Source organism: Dendrobates tinctorius, unplaced genomic scaffold (assembly GCF_039654945.1).
Source record: "Dendrobates tinctorius isolate UK_male_01 unplaced genomic scaffold, ASM3965494v1 ptg000086l, whole genome shotgun sequence".
NCBI classification, from domain to species: domain Eukaryota; kingdom Metazoa; phylum Chordata; class Amphibia; order Anura; family Dendrobatidae; genus Dendrobates; species Dendrobates tinctorius.
This window is the reverse complement of record NW_027361754.1, coordinates 7,036,092-7,059,206: the sequence shown is the minus strand read 5'-3', so window position 1 is coordinate 7,059,206 and position 23,115 is coordinate 7,036,092. Positions and strand designations below refer to the sequence as shown.

The following is a 23,115-nucleotide window of genomic DNA, read 5'->3' as shown; positions in this document are numbered from 1 at the left end:
GATACCAATAAAAACGTCAACTCGTCCCGCAAAAAATAAGACTTCACATGACTCGGTGGGTCAAAATATAGAAAAATTATAGCTCTCAATATGTGGTGATGCAAAAACTATTTTTACAATAAAAAGCGTCTTTTAGCGTATGACAGCTGCCAAACATAAAAACCCGCTATAAAAAGTAAATCAAGCCCCCCATTATCACCCCCTTAGTTAGGGAAAAATAATAAAATTAAAAGAAAATGTATTTATTTCCATCTTCCCGTTAAGGCTAGGGTTAGGGCTGAGATTAGGGTTAGGGGTGTGTTGGGGTTAGGGTTGGAGTTAGAATTGGGGGTTTCCACTGTTTGGGCACATCAGGTGCTCTCCAAATGCAACATGGCGTCGGATCTCAATTCTGGCCAATTCTGCGTTGAAAAAGTCAAATGGCGCTCCTTCCCTTCCAAGCTCTGCCTTGCGCCCAAACAGTGTTTTACCCCCACATATGGGGTATCAGCCAACTTAGGACAAATTTGCAAAACAACTTTTGGGGTCCAATTTCTCCTGTTACCCTTAGGAAAATAAAAAATTGGGGGCAAAAATATCATTTTTGTGGAAAAAAAATGATTTTTTTTATTTTCACGCCCGGGCGTTATAAACTTCTGTGAATCACTTGGGGGTTCAAAGTGCTCACCACACTCTCCAAAAGCAACAAGACACTCGCAGACCATTCCATCAAAGTCTGCATTCCAAAACGTCACTACTTTCCTTCCGAGCCCCGACGTGTGCCCATACAGTAGTTTTCTCCCACATATGAGGTATCAGCGTACTCAGGACAAATTGGACGACAACTTTTGGGGTCCAATTTCTCCTGTTACCCTTGGGAAAATAAAAAGATTGGGGACTAATTGATCATGCTTGTGGAAAAAATACGATTTTTTTTTTTTTTTTTTTTTTATTATCATGCCCGGGCATTATAAACTTCTGTGAAGCCCTTGGGGGTTCAAAGTTCTCACCACACATCTAGATAAGATCCTTGGGGGGGGGGGGGTCTAGTTTCCAAAATGGTGTCATTTGTGGGGGGTTTCCACTGTTTTGGTACATCAGGGGCTTTCCAAACACGACATGGTGTCCGATCTCAATTCCAGCCAAAAACGTCAAATGGCGCTGCTTCCCTTCCGAGCTCTGCCATGCTCCCAAATAGTGGTTTACCCCCACATGTGGGGTATCAGCGTACTCAGGACAAATTGCACAATAACTTTTAGGGTCCTGTTACCCTTGGAAAATTAAGACTTGAGGGCGAAAAGATCATTTTTGTGGAAAAAATATGATTTTTTTTAATTGTACCGCTGTATGCTATAAACTTCTGTGAAGCCCTTGGGGGTTCAAAGTTCTCACCACATATCTAGATAAGTTCCTTGGGGGGTTTAGTTTCCAAAATGGGGTCACTTGTGGGGGGTTTCCACTGTTTAGGTACATCAAGGGCTCCCCAAACGCGACATGGCGTCCGATCTGAATTCCAGCCAATTTTGCATTGAAAAAGTCAAACGGTGCTCCTTCCCTTCTGAGCTCTGCCATGCGCCGAAACAGTGGTTCCCCCCCACATATCAGGTATCAGTATACTCAGGACAAATTGCACAATAACTTTTGCAGTCCAATTTCTCCTGTTACCCTTGGAAAAATAAAAAAAATTGAACCTGAAGTATTTTTTTTGTGGAAAAAAAGTTAAATGTTCATTTTTTTTTAAATATTCAAAAAATTCCTGTGACGCACCTAAAGGGTTAATAAACTTCTTGAATGTGTTTTTGAGCACCTTAAGGGGTGCAGTTTTCAGAATGGTGTCACTTTTGGGTATTTTCTATCATATAGACCCCTCAAAGTGGCTTCAAATGTGATGTGGTCCGTAAAAATAAAATGGTGTTGCAAAAATGAGAAATCGCTGGTCAACTTTTAATCCTTATAACTTCCTAACAAAAAAAAATTTTGGTTCCAAAATTGTGCTGATGTAAACATGTGGGAAATGTTACTTATCAAGTATTTTGTCTGCTATATCTCTGTGATTTAAGGGCATAAAAATTCAAAGTTGGAAAATTGCGAAATTTTCGCCAAATTTCCGTTTTTTTCACAAATAAACCCAAGTTATTTGAATGAAATTTTACCACTAACATGAAGTACAATATGTCACAAAAAAACAGTGTCAGAATCACCGGGATCCATGGAAGCATTTCAGAGTTATCACCTCATAAAGGGACAGTGGTCAGAATTGCAAAAATTGGCCCGGTCATGAACGTGCAAACCACCCTTGGGGCTTAAGGGGTTAAGTGCGCAGCCGATCACGAAGACATAATATTCCGTCCATGGTCAAATTGGCCCAGGGCACATGGACGGGATATTACGTCTAATGTTAGAAAGGGGTTAAACTATTCATTTCCATCAACTATTTTACAGTGTGTTTTGCTCATGAGTCTTATCTGTATGAAATAATTCCAAATCTAGATATATAATTTTATCACTCGCAATATGAGCCATGAATGTAAGGCCCCAGTCATTGTCTTCACGTCCTCTCACAAATTTTATACTTCCTGTTCCCCATGCAATGATTAGATCATCAAAATATCTGCGATACTATGTAATATATGTTTTATACTCATCTGACATAATTGACAAAAGGATCACAGGAGCGCCAGAAAGGACCAGGACAAGGAAGTTTTTCTTTAACCACAACGCTTTTCGACGGTACCCCCGTCTTCATCAGGTGGAAATTTATTATCTACAGACAGGCTGGTTGTATTCTGCTTAATTACCCCTATCAGAGGTAAAGGGCAATAAACAGGTCACATGATAAGTAAGATTGCACACAAATTGACATAAAAGAAACAGGTTATAAAAGTGGAGTAAAAACAAGATGGAAGCCTAAACATTGATTAAAAACATATTAAAAACGAATGATAAAAAAATGGAAATAAAAATCTAAGAAAAAAAATACATTATCTGCTAACTTTCTCAATAGTGAGATTTAGGCCCTCAGGGGCCAATGTGCCTAACTTGAATATCCAGAAGCTTTCTCTACTAATCAGACTGCTATATCAACCTGGAACCGTGTCCGGTATGAAATCAATGATTGTTAATCTTAAGGATTTCAAGTTTTTCTGGTAAGTAGTCAAAAATTTTTTAGACAAACTGTGCAACACAAAGCCATTCCGAATATTCTGGCAATATTTGTTTAACCTTGCGTGCATGGTTTGTACAGTACGACCTACATATTGGAGACCGCAACTACATTCTATTAAATAGATAACAAAAACGGATTGACAGTTTACGTGATAATTAATTCTATAGCTAATGCCTGTAGTGTTCTATTTAAATTCCTTAGCGCCATTTTTTATGGATGCACAACACAGGCACGTTGCAGTTCTACAAGCAAAGCACCCGAGATTCTTTTCCGCCTGGACACTAGACAAAGAGCAAGCAGTTGTGATTGTATTGCTGGGTGCAACCAAATTACGAAGTGTGCGGCTCCTCCTAAAAATTGTTCTGGGTCGGGTAGGAATGTGACCTGAGAGTATAGGGTCACCTGCTAATATGAACCAGTATTTCTTCATAAGCTTTTGGATAGCTACATGGGATTGGTTAAATGTAGTGACAAGACTCCACTTAGCAATGTCTGAAGTTGTAGTCCTGCTGGGACAGTGTTTTTGCTTTCAGAAAGGCATCCTGAATTTTTTTAAGGTAGCCCCTATGTTAAAAACGCTGCTTTAAAACATTTGCTTCATTATGGAAATCAATATCTCTTGTGCAATTTTTCCTAATTCGTCAATACTGCCCATATGGGATGTTGAGAATCCATTTGGGGAGATGTCCACTGTTAAAGCTTAAATAGCTATTTACATCCACATTTTTTAAGTGTGTAGCAGCAAAGAACCGGCCCTCAGAATCTACATGTACCATTAAATCAAGAAATTGAACTGATGTGCAAGACATGTTTGCTGTGAAAGTGAGACCCCCAAGAGTTCGAATTAAAGTTGCGGACAAACTCCAAGGCTTCCATCTCAGTGCCTGTCCAAATTATGAAAAGGTTGTCTATGAAACGACGATATAAGGCTATCCTGCCAGTAGCCAGGTGGGACTGCACAATGAAGACGGATTCAAAAGCCCCCATAAACAGATTTGCGTAGCTGGGGGCGAATCTCGTCCCCATCACGCAGCCCTTGACCTGGAGGTAAAATAAATACTCAAAAGTGAATACATTATTGTTCAGAACAAAACTGATAACATTTTTTAGGAAGTCCCTTTTGTCATGATCCAGGAAGGGGTTTTGTCTTTGGCCCGTCCTGTTCAGACAGGGGTTGTTTCTGCCTCTTTCTGGCAGAGGGCGGCTATTTAGTGGCCACTCGACCTAGGTCCGGTGTCAGTTATACTCCTGCCCTCAGCTGAGTTAGTTGACCCCTTGCGTACGTGTGCCTTGTGCTTGATAACTTGTTGCTTGTTTGGTTTTGATCCGGTTCCGTCCCTGTTACGAGTCCTGACTGTCCCTCTTGTACTGCGCTACCCTCTTTGTGCATGACTCTCTGCCTGTGACCTGACTACTCTCTGCTTGTCCCTCTGGTACCGCACCGCCCTCTCCGTGTATGACCTCTGCTTGTCTGACCTGAGTTTCCCTCTCCTTTACTACAGTATCCCTGTAGTAAGTATATTACATCATCTGCAGCAGTAGGACGCTAAGCCCCGCCCCCTGCAGTCACATGATCGTAGGTCCTTGTACTCTTTACTACTTTCAGCGTCGCAGGTCCTGTCTGCCTGAACTTCCCCTGCACTATCGGGCCCCGGGCCCTCCCGTAGAGTGGGTAAGTCACCCTGCTCAGCCGTGGCAGCTTGCCAACGCTGACAGGATCCTGACACCTTTTTAATGTCGGTAATTGTTCGTCCATAGAGAGGAATTGGTCCACTGCCCTAAGACCCCTATCATGTGGTATATTTGTATAAAGGGTCTAGACAGCCATTGTTAAAAGCACGCAATCTGGCAGATGGGAAAGGGTCTGAAGAGTATCAATGAGATGAGGAATATTCAAGATAAGAACCAAGATTAATAACATATTTCTGAAGGAAGATATCCACATAATGTGATAAATTGCTCATAATGGAATTAATACTGGAAATAATGGGATGACCGGGGGGATTTGATGAATTTTTGTGTATTTTTGGTAAGAAATAAAAAAAAAAAAAAGGAGTTCGGGAAATATTGAGAAATTTGAATTCCTTCTTGTTTAGCAGGCCTGATGCGTGGGCCCCTTTTATGAACATAGTATATTCATGAAAAATTTCAGTGGAAGTATCGTGATCTAGCCTAAAATAATATTCAGAGTCTCCCAATAGCCTAAACCCCTCTTAGATATACCAACTTCTGTTCCTAACAACCACTCCCCCCCCCCCCCCCCCCCCCCCTTGTCAGCATTCTTTATGATGATGTCATCATTTCCCCTCACATTTAATGGCCGCTATTTCCCCAGAACTTAAGTTACTATTTTTCTTTTTGGTAGATGGTAATAGCCAAACATCCTTAAAAATAAGTTGCTGGAAAGTTTCAATGAGGGAACCTTTGTGATGGAGAAGGTGAAAATGGCTTAAAGTATTCTTTGGATTTACATGAAAGAAAGCATCTGCCTCATTAGGCGATAATTTTGACTACGAAGAGTCTGACCCATTTTTACTCTTGATCAAAAAGTGGCGTTGTATAGTGAGTTTCCTGATAAAATCATTCAGATCCAAATAGAGATTAAAAGCGTTGAGTGGTGAGTCCGGACAGAACGATAAACCCCTCTCCAGGAGAGATTTTTCATCATTGTTTAAGTTATAGTCAGCGAAATTGAAAATGCTGCAATGGTGATTATTTGCATTCGCATTTATTACTTCAGTAGGGTATTTAGGGATAGCCCAAAGGTTTTTTGGGGGGTTTCCCTTACCCCTACATTCTCGTTTTCTCTTTTTCTTTTCGATTGGTGACCTGATGCCAACTGAAAAAACTGAGTGACTTTAGAATTCTGCAGGGTTTTAGTCGAAGAATAAGCAGATAAAGTATCTACTGTGTGTGAATCCACCAAATTATTTCTAAGTAAGTCAGGTCACATCCCTACCGACCCAGAACAATTTTTAGGAGGAGCCGCACACTTCGTAATTTGGTTGCACGCAGCAATACAATCACAACTTCTTGCTCTTTGTCTAGTGTCCAGGCAGAAAAGAATCCCGGAATGGCTTTGTGTTGCAGTTTTTTAACTACGCACCAGAAAAACTTGAAATCCTTAAGATTAAAAATCATTGATTTTATACCGGACACGGTTCCAGATCGATATAGCAGTCTGATTAATAGAGAAAGCTTCTGGATATTCAAGTTAGGCACATTGGCCCCTGAGGGCCTAAATCTCACTATTGAAAAAGTTAGCAGATAATGTATTTTTATTTCTAATATTTTATAATTCATTTTATCATATTTTGGTTTTATCTTCTTTTACATATGTTTTTAATCAATGTTTAGGTTTCCATCTTGTTTGTACTCCACTTTTATAGCATGTTTCTTTTATGTCATTTTTGTGCAATCTTATTTATCATGTGACCAGTTTATTGCCCTTTACCTCTGACTGGTTGTATTCTGGTCAAAACGCGTTGTGGTTAAAGAAAAACTTCCTTGTCCTCTCTGGCGCTCCTGTGACAGTTTTTTATTTTACTGCTGCATTCATCCTCCTTTAGAGGTAACGGCTGGAGCTGCGGTAGGACCCAACTTTACCCATTCATATTACAGGCTGTCTTCCCAGCGCTCCCCTGTGACCGCTATTTTGGCTCTCATAATTGACGAAAGGGACTCAAATCGCCCCATAAACAAATTTGTAAAACATTGTGGCGTCCCGATTCCCTTCAGCGACCGCCGATATGCCATAAAATTACGGCCGCTAAGGGTACTTATTCCCTCATCACCATTTTAAAACGGCGATCAGGAATAAGGCTGTAACGCCCACAGAATTGAAAAATCTCTGGGGTCTCGGCTACTGGAGGCAGTTGAGACCCCGGAAAACATGATCAGGGCCGGATTTTCAGGTGTCTGACCACATAAAAAAAAAAAAAAAAAAAAAAAAGCGTGCCTGCTGTTTCAATGATTTCTTCCTCTTCTCACATGATACACATGTCAAAGGAGAGAGAAATGATGCCCCCTGAGAATCCCTGGTACCTCTGCCATCTCCAGACCATCCTGACCCATCCCCCAGCCCGGTGACATCTCCTGGAAAAAAAAATGGCGGGTAAATGCACAGTGCGCCCGCTGAGAAATGCCGACCTTTTGTCTCCATAGCCAGACTCTGTAATTATCTGGCTGAGGGGGTTCAAGTCTTTGCAGAACAGCAGTAGGGACAGTACATTACCTTTGATGGTTAGTTGTGCTAGTTGTCTTGATTTGACTTCCAATGTTGTTCTCCATAGCCCCATTGAGTTTCTGAGCATCGTGCTCCTGCGCAGGCGTAATTCTCTGCCCTGTTGAGGGCAGAGCAAAGTACTGCAGTGCGCAGTTGCCAGGAAAGGTCAGAGGCCCAGAGCCTGTGCACTGCAGTACTTGAGGGCAGAGAAGTACGCCTGCGCAGGAGCGGGATGCCAGGAAGCCATGAAGCAAGCAGGAGGGCGTCGTTGCAAGAAGACCAGAGGCGCCGGACCCGGACATGCAACACCCATCGGACTGGACCGCCCTGCAGATGAGTATAATAAAAGTTATTTTTCTTATCTTGCAGCTCAGATCGGGGGCTTATCTACAGCATTATAGAATGCTGTATATAAGCCCTGAAAGGCAGTGGCCGCATCTTATAGCGGCCAAAAAAAGCTGACAGGTTCCCTTTAATTTCCTGTTGACCTTGTAGAGAGCCAAGCATTCACAGATCCATGTGTGTGCCATTGATTCATGGCTTTCCTGTATTCAATCCAGGCTGTGCTGAGATTGGTCTGTCTGGATCTTGAGTTTTGAGCTACTGCTTTATCTACTAGGAGCTGGTGCCTCTGGTGTTGGTCCCAATGCCTCTCTGAGCTGGATTCATGTACTGGTTCATGTGGCTATGATGCCTGACAGGAGTTTCCATGTTGTTTTAAGGCAGGTTATTGGGCGGTAGTTGGATGGAACTGTTCCTTTGTGAGGATCCTTCATGATCAGCACTGTTCTTCCTTGTGTTAGCCAAGTTGGGTGGTGGCTTGCTTCTAACAGTTGGTTAATCTGCTTTGCCATGCGTTCATGTACCGCTGCTAATTTCTTTAGCCAGTAGCTGTGTATCATGTCTGGGCCAGGTGCTGTCCAGCTCTTCATGTTATTGACCCGCTGTTGGATGTCTGCTTTTGTAATGGTGACTGGTTCTTGCTCTAGATGGCTGCTGTTTCATTCTCAGATCTTGCAGTCATATTGCACTGGTGTTGTGTGTTTTTTCCATCTCTCATATGTTTCTCCAGTATTGATCAGTCTCTGCTATTGGTGGAGTTGCTGCCTTTGTGCTGTTACTCTGTAGTTGGGAGTACACCTTGGATGTTCTTTGGAGAACAGGACACTTATCATCTTGGCCTCAGCTTCTCTAGTATATCTCCCTAGTCTTGCAGCGAGTGCTGTGAGCCTGTTAGTCTCAAGGGCTTCAGTTGGGGTCAGGCCTTTGAACTATTCTTGATCTTTACTCTCTTCTGTATTTCTGTTCATTGTCTGACTTCCCTTTGTGTCACCTTGATCTTTGTCTCCAGTCTTCTTTTCCAAGGGAGGCACGTATTTCTGTTGTTCTTGCTGGTTGTATAGCCAAGAATTTCCATGATTGCTGAGGCAGTAAATAGATAGGTTTATTAGTTTGAGTTGTGGTGGTAGGAATTGATCCAAAGTGCTCTATTGGCATCTTCTAGCATACTGTCTGGTAGTGTTTCTTTGCTGAACCTTGGTAGTCGATCTCTGGTATTGATGGTATTTAGTTTATCTAAGATCTTCTGTTTCAGATCAACTGCAGTGCATTCTACTTGCAGGATAGGAACAGGATTTTCAGGGGGTTGCACATGTTGTTCTTCTAGGTCTTCATGTGGGGTAGATCTGTATTGCAGTTGATCCATCTCAAGTTGTGATAATAGCTTTCGCTTTATGATATTGAAAAGTTCGGTGACCAGTTGTTTCTCAGTCAGTAGAAATGCAGATCTTGCATCCATCCAAAATCTCCTCATATGCTTCATATATCTTCTCTCCTTTGGTCTGCTGTTATAATCTCTGTTGAAGACTCAGACGTCAAAGTTAGATTTCAGAAAGGCAAATTTTAAGAGACTCAGGGAATTGGAGGGATCCAATGGCTGGATATCCTTAAAGACAAAAGTGTCCAGGAAGAATGGGAAATCTTGAAAACTGAGATTCTCAAAGCACAATCATTAACAATTCCGAAAAGAGGGAAGAATAGGAAGCATTTAAAGAAACCCGGATGGATGAACACGGAACTTAAAACACATGCTAAAAAGTTATAAAGAAATGTTTATCCAATGGAAAGAGGGAGGCATATCTAAAGAATATAATGCTGTCTGCAAAACCTGCAGGACACAAATCAGATTATTTAAAGCTGACAATGAATTAAGGCTTGCAAGAGACGTCAAAAGCAATAAAAAAGGATTTTGGGGATATGTGAAAAGTCAAAGATGTATAGGATTTTTACAGGATGAAAATTATGAAATGGTAAAACAGGATGTTGAGAAGGCCGAACTTTTAAATTCCTATTTTGCATATGTTTTCTCTCAGAAAGGAAATGTAACATCAACTGATTTTCACTGTCCTATTAAGGGAATAGAAAAATCCAGGATATCTATAAACAGAAAGATAGTGAGGAAACACTTAGCCAACCTAAATGAATTCAAGTCTCCAGGTCCAGATGAATTACACCCTAGAGTACTGAAGGAGGTAGCAGAAGAAATTTTTGAACCACTCTCCATAATCTTTGAAAATTCTTGGAGAACAGGAGAAGTCCCAGAAGACTGGAGAAGAGCAAATGTTGTTCCTATCTTCAAAAAAGGAAAGCAAGTGGTCCCAGGGACCTATAGGCCAGTGAGTCTGACTTCTATACCAATAAAGATCTTTGAACAAATTATTAAACAACATGTATGTAAGTACCTGGATAAGAATGAAGTGATTAAACAGTCAGCATGGGTTTGTATCTAATAAGTGATGTCAAACTAACTTAATTTCCTTCTATGACAGAATCACTGACTGGGTGGATCAGGGACATGCTGTAGATATAGTATATTTTTACTTCAGCAAAGCATTTGACAAAGTATCTCACACAATCCTTATTGAAAAAATGGCTAAGTATGGAATGAACAAGGCAACTGTTAGGTGGATTCATAACTGGCTTAGTGATCGGACCCAAACAGTGGTCGTAAATGGCTGCACATCCAGTTGGAAGAATGTCTCAAGTGGGGTACCACAGGGTTGTGTCCTGGGCCCTGTATTGTTCAACATCTTTATCAATGATTTAGATGAAGGAATTGTGAGTAAACAGATTAAATTTGGCAATGATGCAAAGCTAGGAGTGATAGCTAATACTAGAGAAGAGAGAGAGAGAGGATTCAAAAAGATATACATAAACTGGAGCAGTGGACAGTAACTAACAGAATGGTTTTAACAGGGAAAAATGCAAAGTACTACATCTGGGAAATACAAATGAAAAAAACATATACAGAATGGGAGGAATAGGGCTAAGCAACAGCCCATGTGAAAAAGACTTGGGCATACTAATAGATCACAGACTGAACATGATTCAACAGTGTGATGCAGCAGCAAAAAAGGCAAATACAATTCTAGGATGTATTTACAGAAGCATACAGTCTAGATCACATGAAGTCATTACTGCCCTCTACTCCTCTTTGGTCAGACCTCATCTGGAATACTGTGTCCAGTTTTAGGCACCACATTTAAAAAAAGACATCAACAAACTGGAGCAAGTTCAGAGAAGAACGACCAGAATAGTGACCGGTCTGCAAACCATGTCCTATGAGGAACGGTTGCAGGTTTTGGGAATGTTTAGCTTGCAAAAGAGAAGACTGAAGGGAGTCTACAAATATCTCAAGGGCTGTCACACTGTAGAAGGATCATCTTTATTCTCATTTGCACAAGGAAAGACTAGAAGCAATGGGATGAAACTGAATGGGAGGAGACAGATTAGATATTAGAAAAATCTTTTTGACAGTTAGGGTTGATCAATGAGTGGAACAGGCTGCAACGAGAGGTGGTGAGTTCTCCTTCAATAGAAGTCTTCAAACAGGCTGGACAGACATCTGTCTAGGATGATTTGGTGAATCTGAATCCTGCTTTGAGCAGGGGGCTGGACCTGATGACCCAGGAGGTCACTTCCAACTCTACCATTCTATGATAATAGCATTTCATCAGATTCAGGTGCTCTTGCCTTGTCCATGTATGGTTTGTTCCAGTAGACTATTTATCATCAGATTGTCCTGGTTCCTCGACATCAGACGCGGGCCTTGTTAATCCGGGCACAGTCTGAGCCGGCATGACTCTCTTTGTTCATGACACTCTCATGTTTATTGAGGTATGCACTATAACGTTAGTAGTCTTGCCAAAGGACAAGGATCCTTATATACATATTTTTTTTGCCTAAAATATAAAGGAAATGTGTCATCTTTAACTTTAGGCCTTATAGCGATCATTTCATCTCCAACTTGCTTAACCGAACTTTTACATGCCGCTGCATGGAGGGTCATATGTTGTATTGTCTAAATATATACTCCATATCAGAGTATTATAAATAATATATACTATACTTCGTATCACTAAGACCACCTGTCTTGTGTGAGCACATATTCAGGTGGGATATAGGGTTCTCCAAGGCTCCTCCATCTGGGCTTCCAGTTCTTCAGCGGGCAGGGGGTGTAGAGTGAGGGTCGTAGTACCAAGGTGAGGACCAGCAGGGAGACCATAACTATGAGGAGCAGCAGCAGGATACCTACAGCACATACAAGATGACGACATTAGTATTACAGCTACAGACACAGTATAATAGGATAAAATGCCGCCCCTCTTCCACTTATGCCCGCACTATACACAATATGAAGGCACTGATATATTACCCAAAACGGCAGGCCAGTTTGGTGCCAGGTGGAGCCTGTGCTGGGTGACGATACCCTGCTTGACAAGCTGATATGGAGAAGATGGCTGGACACGTGAGGCCCCCGGATCACAATACACATTATTTTCTTTCACCATCACAAAAAGTGATCGATCCCTAATCCTGTTGTCCACGAAAACATATGTACCAGGATCTGTGAACACGTGGGCGAATCTACAACATAGATAACACACGATCAGTGTCCTGTGCAAGGGGTTAAAGTGATAACCTGGGAGTAGACAGTGACTACCTGGAAACATTCACATGGGTCTCCCTGATGAGGTGGTTGAGCCTTCTGAATGCCCCAAAATCCCAGTGAGGGTTAGTATTAAACAAGTGATCCTTCTGATAGAGGGGATAATGACTGGACGTCCGCTCTGTAATACACCAGATAGGATGTGTTATTAGATAGCCTATGTCCTGACATACGATACAGGGGATAATAACTCACTCTCTCCTTACTTATGATATTACTAAGGTAAATCTGTGCAGCAATGTAACTGCAAAGAGACAAATTTGTCTGCTCTTTCCTGCACTGAAGTGATTCTGGAGAAGAGCAATGTCAGAAGCGAGAAGAGAGATTTGTGTGCTCTCTCCTGCACTGAAGTGATAGCAGAGAAGAGCAATGTCAGGAGCGAGGAGAGTGAGATTTGTGTGTTCTCTTCTGTACTGAAGTGATAAAGGAGAAAGCAATGTCAGAAGCGAGGAGTGAGAGATTAGTTTGCGCTCTTCTGCACTGAGGTCAGAGGCGACGAGCAATGTCAGAAGCGACGAGAGAAGGATTTGTGTGCTCTCTTCTGAACTGAGGTGAGAGGAGAGGAGCAGTGTTAGAAGCGAGGGGAGAAAGATTTGTGTGCTCTCTTCTGAACTGCGGTGATAGAGGAGGCAAGCAATATCAGAAGCGAGGAGAGATATTTCTGAGAGCTCTTCTGCACAGAGTTGAGCGCATAGGAGACGAGCAGTGTCAGAAGCCAGGTGACAGAGATTTCTGTGCTCTCTCCTGAACTGATAGAGGAAATGAGCAATGTCAAAAGCGTGGAGAGAGCGATTTCTGTGCTCCCACCTGTACAGAGACAGGGATCACATAAAAGAGGTTTGTCTTCAGGCAATGCTGGTTCTGGGCAAGCACCACGGTTAACCGATATAGAAGGCAGGAGGGGCAGTAATGTAAATAAATGGGTGGAGCGGTGCACTGAGGCACACCTAGTATGTACTGAGCACCTTTATTTGCATATTAAATTTTTGTCTTTTTTTTTTTTTTTTTTTTACAGGCAACAGAGAAACAGAATTAAAAGACTGATATTTATTGCTGCTCTATTTCCTACAAGGCAATGTTGTTGCAGTGCAAATTTATTGTGACAGACGCCCTTCTACATATTTTGGATGTAGATGCTTCTTTTCCTCCACAGTAACCACAATGCAGGAAAGAAGCAATGATTCTTCCAGCAGTCAGATAGAATTGTGGATTTTTTACCCATTTTATTCACCAAAGACAAAGTTTCATCTCCTCTACTTAGACGTTTTCTATCCTCATCCTCTTTATGACAGTAGCACAGGACCTGTTTAATCACTTTTTCTTATTGGCCTCTGGGCTTGTACAGCAGCTACAGTCCTTTCTGCGATGTGAACCTCTTTTCTGGTCAGTAGGAAGAACGATCCTTGCTTTCTGGGCAACTGAAAGTTTGGTAATTAGACATCAGCATTGTTTTCCTGATCTCGGGTCCTTGCTGTTGTCTTCATTGCTCCAGTATTTCTGATACTGAACAGACCACCTGCTCTGAATCTATAGACCCTGGTGTGGCCCTCAAGCCATTAGTAGTATTTAGTAGTATTCTGATCCATGGCTGTATTAAAGACTTGTATTACTACATCCCAGTTTACATAATATACCCTACTTAACGTTCAGATAAACCCAAATACTGTCAATTTCAGATGGATAATATATTATTCTGCAATTCCACAATTTTTCATCCATCACAATAGACAGATATTGTAAGGTTTATCTTCTAACCGAAAAAAACTAGGTAGTAAGGCAAAATGAGCAATTGCAAATACACAGTGCTATATAATATGATAGATGCAATATATTAAGATGATAACAATTTTGATGGAAGTGCTTTTTTAATGGCCAGTTGACGTGGGACTGATAAAAGCTCTATAAGGACAGACCGATTGATATGAACCTTCTGTCTCCAGACAAGTTGGCGACCACACATCACCCTTTATATGGGTTGATGACTTTCATGCTGCATAAACAATAAAATGAATGAATATTTTGCTTTGTACTGTGATACACAGACTGTGGAAGACAAGTAATGTACTTATAATACATAGTTGTACCAATATGTAACTTATAGATATACATATACAGTATGTAACTTACCACTAAAATAGAAACCTACTAGTGATCCAGTGACATTACCATTTTGCGATATGCTCAGCTGAAATAACACCACGTCGCCCTTTCTGAGGCACAGGATGGGATTGGGTATTCTGGGTAATGATGCCGGGTCTGGTGATGCAAGAACCGGATCTCCTGCTCGTGATTTCCTGGGTGATGGCACTGACCATGAGTCTCCTAAAAACAAGTGCTGTTCTCGAGATTTTAATCCTTTTTGGAAACAGCTTATAACATACCTAACATGAATATTACAATTATCTGACCTGTCAGAAAAGACTCGATGTGTGCGCTTGCCAGAATGATGCCAAATACACCGCTGGGACTGAACAGCACAAGATGCACTTGCTCGCTGCTCCATAGGTGGTGATCCGGGCCCAGGATATTTGTCACCTCCTGAGATAGAAGGGTAAAACTCTAGGGTAAGAATAGGGATACACGGGAAAAACCTGCAGTAATGACAGCTAAGAGGATACACGGCTAGTACTGGTCCTAGCCATAGAGATCCACTGTGGACATCACATATCAGGACATTCTTCCATTAAACAGCCCCCACTAATGACAAGTCTGCAACAGCAAGAATGGTCATCATAAGGAAAAGGTTTCTAAATGTTGCTAATTTCACCCATGACTGCAATTAATAGTCAGATGCGGAGGTAGACGCTAAGAGCATAACATAAGTGACAATCTAAAAAATGTTGATAAATTGTTTCCCTTGGTTATAACTAACAGCATTATGGCTGAAGACCCTTATGGAGGAAAATACTGATACTTTATTACTAACTAGCTGAAGAGCCCGGCGCTGCCCGGGCATAGTAACTAACTGTGGTTATAGCAAATTATAATTATCCTCCATCCCATAGTCCCGTGCCCATATACCCATCATACATATCCACGATCCCATAGGCCCGTGCCCATATACCCATCATACATATCCTCCATCCCATAGTCGAGTGCCCATATACCCATCATACATCCTTCATCTCATAGTCCCATGCCCATATACCCATCATACATATCCGCCATCCCATTGTCCCGTGCCCATATACCCATCATGCATATCCTCCATCCCATAGTAGAGTGTCCATATACCCATCATACATCCTTCATCTCATAGTCCCATGCCCATATACCCATCATACATATCCTCCATCCCATAGTCCCGTGCCTATATACCCATCATACATATCCGCCATCCCATAGTCCCGTGCCCATATACCCGTCATGCATATCCTCCATCCCATAGTCGAGTGTCCATATACCATCATACATCCTTCATCTCATAGTCCCATGCCTATATACCCATCATACATATCCTCCATCCCATAGCCCCGTGCCCATATACCCGTCATACATATCCTCCATCCCATAGTCCAGTGCCCATATACCCATCACACATCCTCCATCCCACAGTCCCATGCCCATATACCCATCATACATATTCGCCATCCCATAGTCGAGTGCCCATATACCCATCATACATATCCACCATCCCATAGTCCCGTGCCCATATACCCGTCATACATATCCTCCATCCCATAGTCCCGTGCCCATATACCCGTCATACATATCCTCCATCCCATAGTCCAGTGCCCATATACCCATCCTCCATCCCATAGTCAACCAATGTGACATCATAATGAGGGGCGGGGCTTGATACCCACACACTGTTTCCCCAGTATGCAAATAGGTGCATTATGACATCATAACGAGGGGTGGGGCTTGATGCGCACACACTTTTTCCCCAGTATGTAGATGGGGGCAAATTTGTTTGGTGAATTGGAACACGCGGGGTTAAAATTACGCCTCACAACATAGCTTAGGATGCTCTCGGGGTCCAGACGTGCGACTGTGCCAAATTTTGTGGCTGTAGCTGCGACGGTGCGGATGCCTATCCCGGACATACACACACACACACACACACACACACACACTTTGAGCTTTATATATTAGATTTAGTATTACACCACTCTTCCATTAGAATATGGGTAATCCACAAAAAAATGTAGTCCTGAATGCTATCTTTGTGAGTCACTCTCATTGTTATGGTCCATGCAGAAGAAAAGAAGAGGATGGCACTCTCCATTCTGTAAAATCTGGTATTTATTGAGACATCATTAAAACATCCACGGCAGGGGAGTGGAACATATGGACGACGACAGATTTGCGCTTGTGTGCTTCTAAGGGTCCTGTTTTAACGATGTTTCAATAAATACTGGATTTTACAGGACGGCGAGTGCCACCCTCTTCTTTTCTTCTGCACGGACCATTGGCTTTGTTATTTCCTGGGTGGGCACCTGAAGGTCCTGGCACAGATGCCGACAGCGCTATGGTACTGTGAGTAGTACGTTCAGGTGTGGCAGCAGTGCAGATTGCTTTTTTTCTGTGCATGGACTCTCATAGTTATAGGTGTTGTCCAGGTCCTTGGACACCAATATTGATCAAAATCATAATTATGATTACAATAAAATGGCTGAAGAACAACCAGGGGCACTTTTCCCCCCAATGCTGCCATTAAAGATAGGAATCCACCCATTTTCACCAGGCTTATTGCCTTACTGACAGCAACCGGGTTGTCAGGATCAACACAGAAGGAAAGAAAAACAAACATCGACAAACATGACAAACAGGACAAAAGTGAGAGTGCAATGACTTCAGACCTTCTGTGAATTTGTGCTACGGCTCATTGAAACTTTCTTAGAAAATACATTGTGTAGAACAGGCGGGTTGTATGGCACAGCAGCAGAGCATTCTGGGAAATGTACTGTATCATCACAAGAGGGTTATTCATATGTGACATAGATATAGCACAACTTTTCACACATTTAACAGGGTTTTCCAGGACTTATTTCAAAACCAGCCAAAAGAAAAGGAATTGTTATGAAATGACCCCCCATGACTGCCCTAGTGGTCTTTGTCAGAATCATCAGCCACCAGACCCCTCAGCTAATCTCTGGTTTATCGCGATCTCTACTCACTGCTGGCTTCTGAAAGGGTCCTGGAAAATGAAGATTTTGGGTTTCTTCTTTCTTGGAGCCTTCTTTGGGAGACACTGCAAAACCATGGGACACAGCAAACCAAGTTAGCTTCCTCCCCAGCAGTATATACCCACCAACTGGCACAAAGCTAATCAATTAGTGAGAAAGCAGTATGAAAAACAACATGAATACAACAAACCATAACATAACACAACGGTAAACAAGGGTGGGTGCTGTGTCCCCCAATGAAGACTCAGAGAAAGATTTTACGGTAGGCACCCTTAATCTTCATTTCTCTACCACGTGACTGGGGAGCACAGGAATACATGGGACGTTCAAAAGTAGTTCCAAGTGTGGGTAAAGAGGCAGGACCCTCAAGTTAGAGCTCAGGCCACTGAGGCTTGCAGGAACTATTGGGGTTGTCACCATTGTTGTCGGGGGGGGAAGGACTTTCTGACTGGGACAGACCTCTGCATTTGACTACAGGGGGTGGGTCCATGATAAAAGGGACAGAGCGCGCCAAAACTCTCTTTGGTGGGAAGACAGTGTGCGCAGCAGGAGAAGGTTGACACAATCTCCACAGCCCGACGCCAGGAGACCAGGCCGCTTTGCCGACGGACAACACATGCGCAGCCAGGCTGCAAGCAGCGCGTGACTGTGCGCGCTCTCACCTCCGACACTGAGGAGATGTCCCTTACTGTACTGCTGCCTGATGATGGTACACGCTGTAAGCCTGACTGGGGTAAACACGCAGATACTGCTAGGATATTCCCGGTCCCCACCGCTGATCTCCATCCTTCTGCACCGACGCCACAGATGCCTCCTCCATGGACACCTTGCCCTGGTACCGCAAGACTACGCCTAGGACAGCCAGGATACGTCGCGGTTATCAGGAGACAGTGCCTCACATTCCTCCAGGACCAGGGCAGAGACTTCACGTGTCTCCTACGACGCCACTGCGGGATCTCCAAGCCTCCATCCTCTGGAAACATCAGACTGATAAGTTTACCCGTTATTTGAACACTTGTTCTCTTCCTGAACCTTAACGTCCCATACCTCCCCTATTCTCTCCCTGCGTGGAGTATTCCGTGTATTAAACACTGTTTCACTCTTGATCTGCCTCCTGCTCGTCACTGCATCCCGCGTTCCTGCTCGTCACTGCATCCCGCGTTCCTGCTGTACCTTACACTTGGCATAGTCGGCAGGATGCAGTCTAACAGCATAAAGGTGGCAGATCAAGCGGTTGGGGGCGGCCCTAGGTCCAGTATTTCCCTGGGGGCAATGTTGAACAATCTCCCTAAGTTCATGGGGAACAATACCATGTTATGGAGCTGGACTGAATGAATAAGGAGGATGATGAGAATGCACCCCATGACCACTGCATTAGAAGCCGAGGTGGCTATAATGGTGTTAGATGGAGAAGCTAGAGACTTAGTTATGCTACGACCCCCCAGAGAACGGGACACCTTTAACAAGGTGCTGCAAATTTTGGAAGAGACCCATGGGGACCCCACGGATGTAGGGAATCTGAGGATGCGCCTACTTAGTTGTATGCAGTAGGGGGAGACTATGACCCAGTATATGAATGCTCTCCAAGATTTACACACTGCCATCGTTAGAAAAGACAGCATAGGTGTAGGCCCTACTGACGTAATGCTGCGGGCTTCTGAGAAGTGCTGATGAAACAGGCCCTATGGGAGCACTTGCGGGTGAACCCACGCCTGACTTTTTCTGAGGTGGGAAGCAAAGCCCACACACAGGAGCAAGAGCAGAGGGTGACAGTCCCGGTAGGGAAGGTCCAGAGTGGAGAGGTATCTGTAAACAAGATCATTGAACCCCAATGGGTGTAAGAATTGCAGAGAACTTCAAGATATTAGAGGGGAGTTGGCTGAGGTAAAGAAGTCTGGGGGAACTCCAAATCCGCCAGGGGGCAGAGATGACCCGGACCTCCGACGGGAATCCAGAATGTTCCGCAGAGAGAGGCCCCTCACCTGCTTTAATTGTGGCGAGACTGGACATTTTGGCTAGAGAGTGCCCATGTAGGGGGAGACCCCTGCCACTGCCCCAAGCCTGAACAGTCATGAAGGAGTAGTAGAAGTCCCACAAATCTAGTCTCAACGTGCCCTTTGGTCTGGGCCGAAATGGACGGACGAGTAGCACGTTGCCTGGTGGATACTGGCTCGCAGGTGACTACGATGCCTGAAACCTATTTCCGACAACATTTTCCTGAAGCAGTGCGGCCTGAGTGGAGTCCGGTGATAAAGTTGACAGCTGCCAATCACTTGCCCATTCCGGTCGCATGAGTGGTGTGGATGCATATAACCCTTTCTGGCAAGGACCTGGGGCGCAAAGGGGTGGTGCTGACCCATGGAGAAGTAAGTAATGGGCATGCCGTCACTCTGGGGATGAATGTCCTAAAGCAGGTCGGGAGCCTCCTAATCAGTAAGCCCTCTGATGCAATTCTGAAGCAGTGCAGCCCACACACGCCCCAGAGGAGAGTGTTCCAACATTTGATCCGTGTAACTCAGGCTCAAGAGTCCTCCAGTGACAGGGGGGGACGTTGGGAAAAGTGATAATTCCAGCCTCGACTAAACTTGTTCTGCCGCCAGGGCAGACTGTGCTTACCCTGCCCGTCTGGGTTCGCACACCACTTGAAGGGGTAGAGATTACTGATGAGCGTGTATACTCGTTGCTCGGGTTTTCCCCAAGCATGCTCGGGTGTCCTCAGAGTATTTTAGCGTGCTCGGAGATTTAGTTTTTGTCATCTTATCTGCATGATTTGCGACTGCTAGACAGCTTGAATACATGTGTGGAATGCCTGTTTGTCAGGGAATTCCCAACAATTCGGATTCCAGACCCCACTGCAAAAAGGACAAAATAGATGGTAGATGAAAAACCATTGGGGAGGTCTGGTTAGTTTCACAACCATGTAAAAAGGCTTTTCAGATATGATTGTAAATGCGAGAGGAGGAGGGTTTCCTTGCTCTGATCGTGGGCTGAACGACTTGATTGAAAAACACAGCAGATCTTAGGACTGCAGCCTCAAGAGCCATGCCATTAAATTGAGCGACTGAGAATTCTGAAAGAGAGGACCCTGCAACAGAAGGTCTGGAAGATTCGGAACTTTCCAAGGAGTGTCCACAAGGAGATTGATTACTTCTGTGTACCAGGGTCTCCTGGGCAAGTCTGGACGAGTATGGCGGCACTCCCTCAGTTTTGATCTTCTAGACCACCTTGGGTATTGGCTGTAGAGGTGGAAACAGATATGAGGGGGAGAACTGTGTCTAGGGAATTGCTAGTGCTTCAGAAGCAATTGCTAGTGGGTCGCGGGATTTGGATAAGAACTGTGGAACCTTGCGATTCAGTCTGGACGCCATCAGGTCGATGTTGGAAGTTCCCCATCTGAGACAAACCTTATGAAAGACTGATGGATTCAGGGACCATTCGCCGGCTACCACAGACTCTCGCTTGTGAAAGTTTGCTGTCCAGTTTTCCACTTCTGGAATGTGTACTGCTGAGATTGCCGCAACATTTTGCTAGGTCCACAATAGGATCCAAGTCACCTCTGAAATCACTGCTTGACTTCGAGTTCCCTCTTAGTGATTGATGTATGCCACCACTGTGGCGCCGTCGGACTGCGCTCGATTTGGAGTTGGTTTTGCCAGTGAAGTAGAGCAAGGAAGATTGTCCTGAGCTCCGGAAAGTTAATGGGAAGAGACGATTACCGAGAGGTCCATCGGTCTGGACTGTTAAGTATTGAAAATATACAAGAAAAAAAAAGGGTATTCAGCTCACCATTAGATGAATTTCTGTGGCTTTGGGTGTGGACTCCAGGATGGTGCTCGGAAAAAGAGGCTGTGGTAATCAAACAAAAAAGTTCCAGCAACAAACATCCAAATGAGACTGTTGAATAGCCGTTAAAACTTCATTCCTATTCATGTCCAGAATAGGAATTTCTCGGGCTTCATGGGAGCCCTGACTGACTGAAGAGATTCTATACTAAAGTATTGTAGACGCACATGTCTGTTCAATAATTTGAGGTCCAGGATGGGACGAACTGAGCCATCCTTCTTTGGAACCACAAAGAGGCTAGAATATAAACCCGAAAAGTGTTCTGGTGGTGGAACTGGGATGATGACGCCTGCCTTGGAGAGCGAGGTGATAACTTTAAAACACCTGGGAATGAGGGAAGCATTCTATGGCGAGTTGGACTTGAAAAAACAAAAATGAGGGAGTGTAGAAAATTGTATCTTGTAACCGTAGTAGACGACATCCCAGACCCAGGCGTCATCGACTACTGCTAGTCATTCGTCCTGAAATTGAAGGAGACAGCCGCCCACTGAGAGTCATCCCAGGTGGAAGCGATCTGTCATGTCGAGGACAATGTGTTGGATCCGGTTCTGGATGGCCGGCACTGGTGGGTTCTTAGATGCCATGCGGGGGCTGGTCTGAAGGAAGGTGTCTTTTGTTGACGATCTGAAGACTTGTCCTGCTGGATATTGTTCTGGGATGAAGACCTCACAAAAAAACTAAATTGGACTGTGCGACAGGACGGGAGTTTATCCCTCTGTTGAGGAAGCACTGTGCTCTTACCCCCTTTGTGGCATTCAAGATTATTTTAACCAGTCCTTCTCCAAAAAGATGAGAACCTTGGGAAGGTAGGCCGGGTAGAGATTTTCTGGATGCTGAGTCCACGTTCCACATGCCTTCAGCCAAAAGACACTGAGGACAGTAATGATGTTGCCATATGACAGGGCTGAAGAGGCGGCTGCATCAAGGGAAGCCTTCAGGAGTTAATTCCCTGCGTGACCAATTTGGTTCAATAGGTCTGCCAATTCAGGAGGATGAGCATCTGCAAGAATACCCTGACGAAGAGGTATGCAAAGGCCAAAACTGCCTTGGCCACCCATGTAGCAGCAAATGATGGGCAGAGGGCTGAGACCGCGGGCCTTGAAAACTGATTTGGTGATGGTTTTGATGTGTCTGTCAGAGGGCTCCTTTATGGAGGAGGATCCGTCAGAGAGAGGGAGAATGGTATTAGTGGAAAGCCAGGAGACCACGGGATCCACCGATGGAGACTCAGCCCATTTCTGAAGCACATGTTTTAGCGCGCCAATTCCTTAGTGAAGATTACATTGAACGCCTCATGATTGGCAAAACTAAGGGGGGGGTGGAGTGGCAATGAAGGATACGGTCTGCTAAGAGGGAGAGATCTCTGCGTCTATTATGTTACGGGTCTAATTAACAGCTACAACCAGACTATCCACCATCTCACATAGTTTGGAGGTCTGTTTGGAGTCTAGATTGGTGGATTGGTGTATGACTCATAATGTGGATATGTCTCCTGCACTGCCGCTAGAGTATCGGAGGAAGGGGAGAGACACTAATATAAAACTGATTAGCTTTGTGCCATTTGGTGGGTATATACTGCTGGGCAGAGCCGCCATCAGGGCATCACTGCACTTACTGCTTTATGGGGCCCAATGAACAGAACTACTGGGGGTAGGCCCAGACCCGGTCCAGGGCCCCCTCTTGTGCTTCTGCTCACTGGGCCTCAGGGTATCGTGCGCCAGTGGTGTTTATCTCGGTGCAGGGAGGCTTAGAGCTTGTATTGCTG

General features: G+C 44.0%; 1 protein-coding gene across 2 annotated transcripts in view; it reads right to left on the bottom strand.

Annotated features, from left to right (window-relative positions):
* The window catches only part of LOC141097643 (uncharacterized), a 105,715-nt gene that overhangs the window by 21,052 nt on the left and 61,548 nt on the right, over nt 1–23,115 (bottom strand). For both annotated transcript variants that reach the window (XM_073584978.1, XM_073584979.1), the window contains exons 16-20: nt 14,787–14,916; nt 14,545–14,700; nt 12,373–12,499; nt 12,085–12,296; nt 11,798–11,960 (exon numbers count right to left, since the gene is read on the bottom strand). In XM_073584978.1, coding sequence (XP_073441079.1) covers nt 11,798–11,960; nt 12,085–12,296; nt 12,373–12,499; nt 14,545–14,700; nt 14,787–14,916 — 788 coding nt within the window. The remainder of the gene's footprint in view (nt 1–11,797; nt 11,961–12,084; nt 12,297–12,372; nt 12,500–14,544; nt 14,701–14,786; nt 14,917–23,115) is intronic.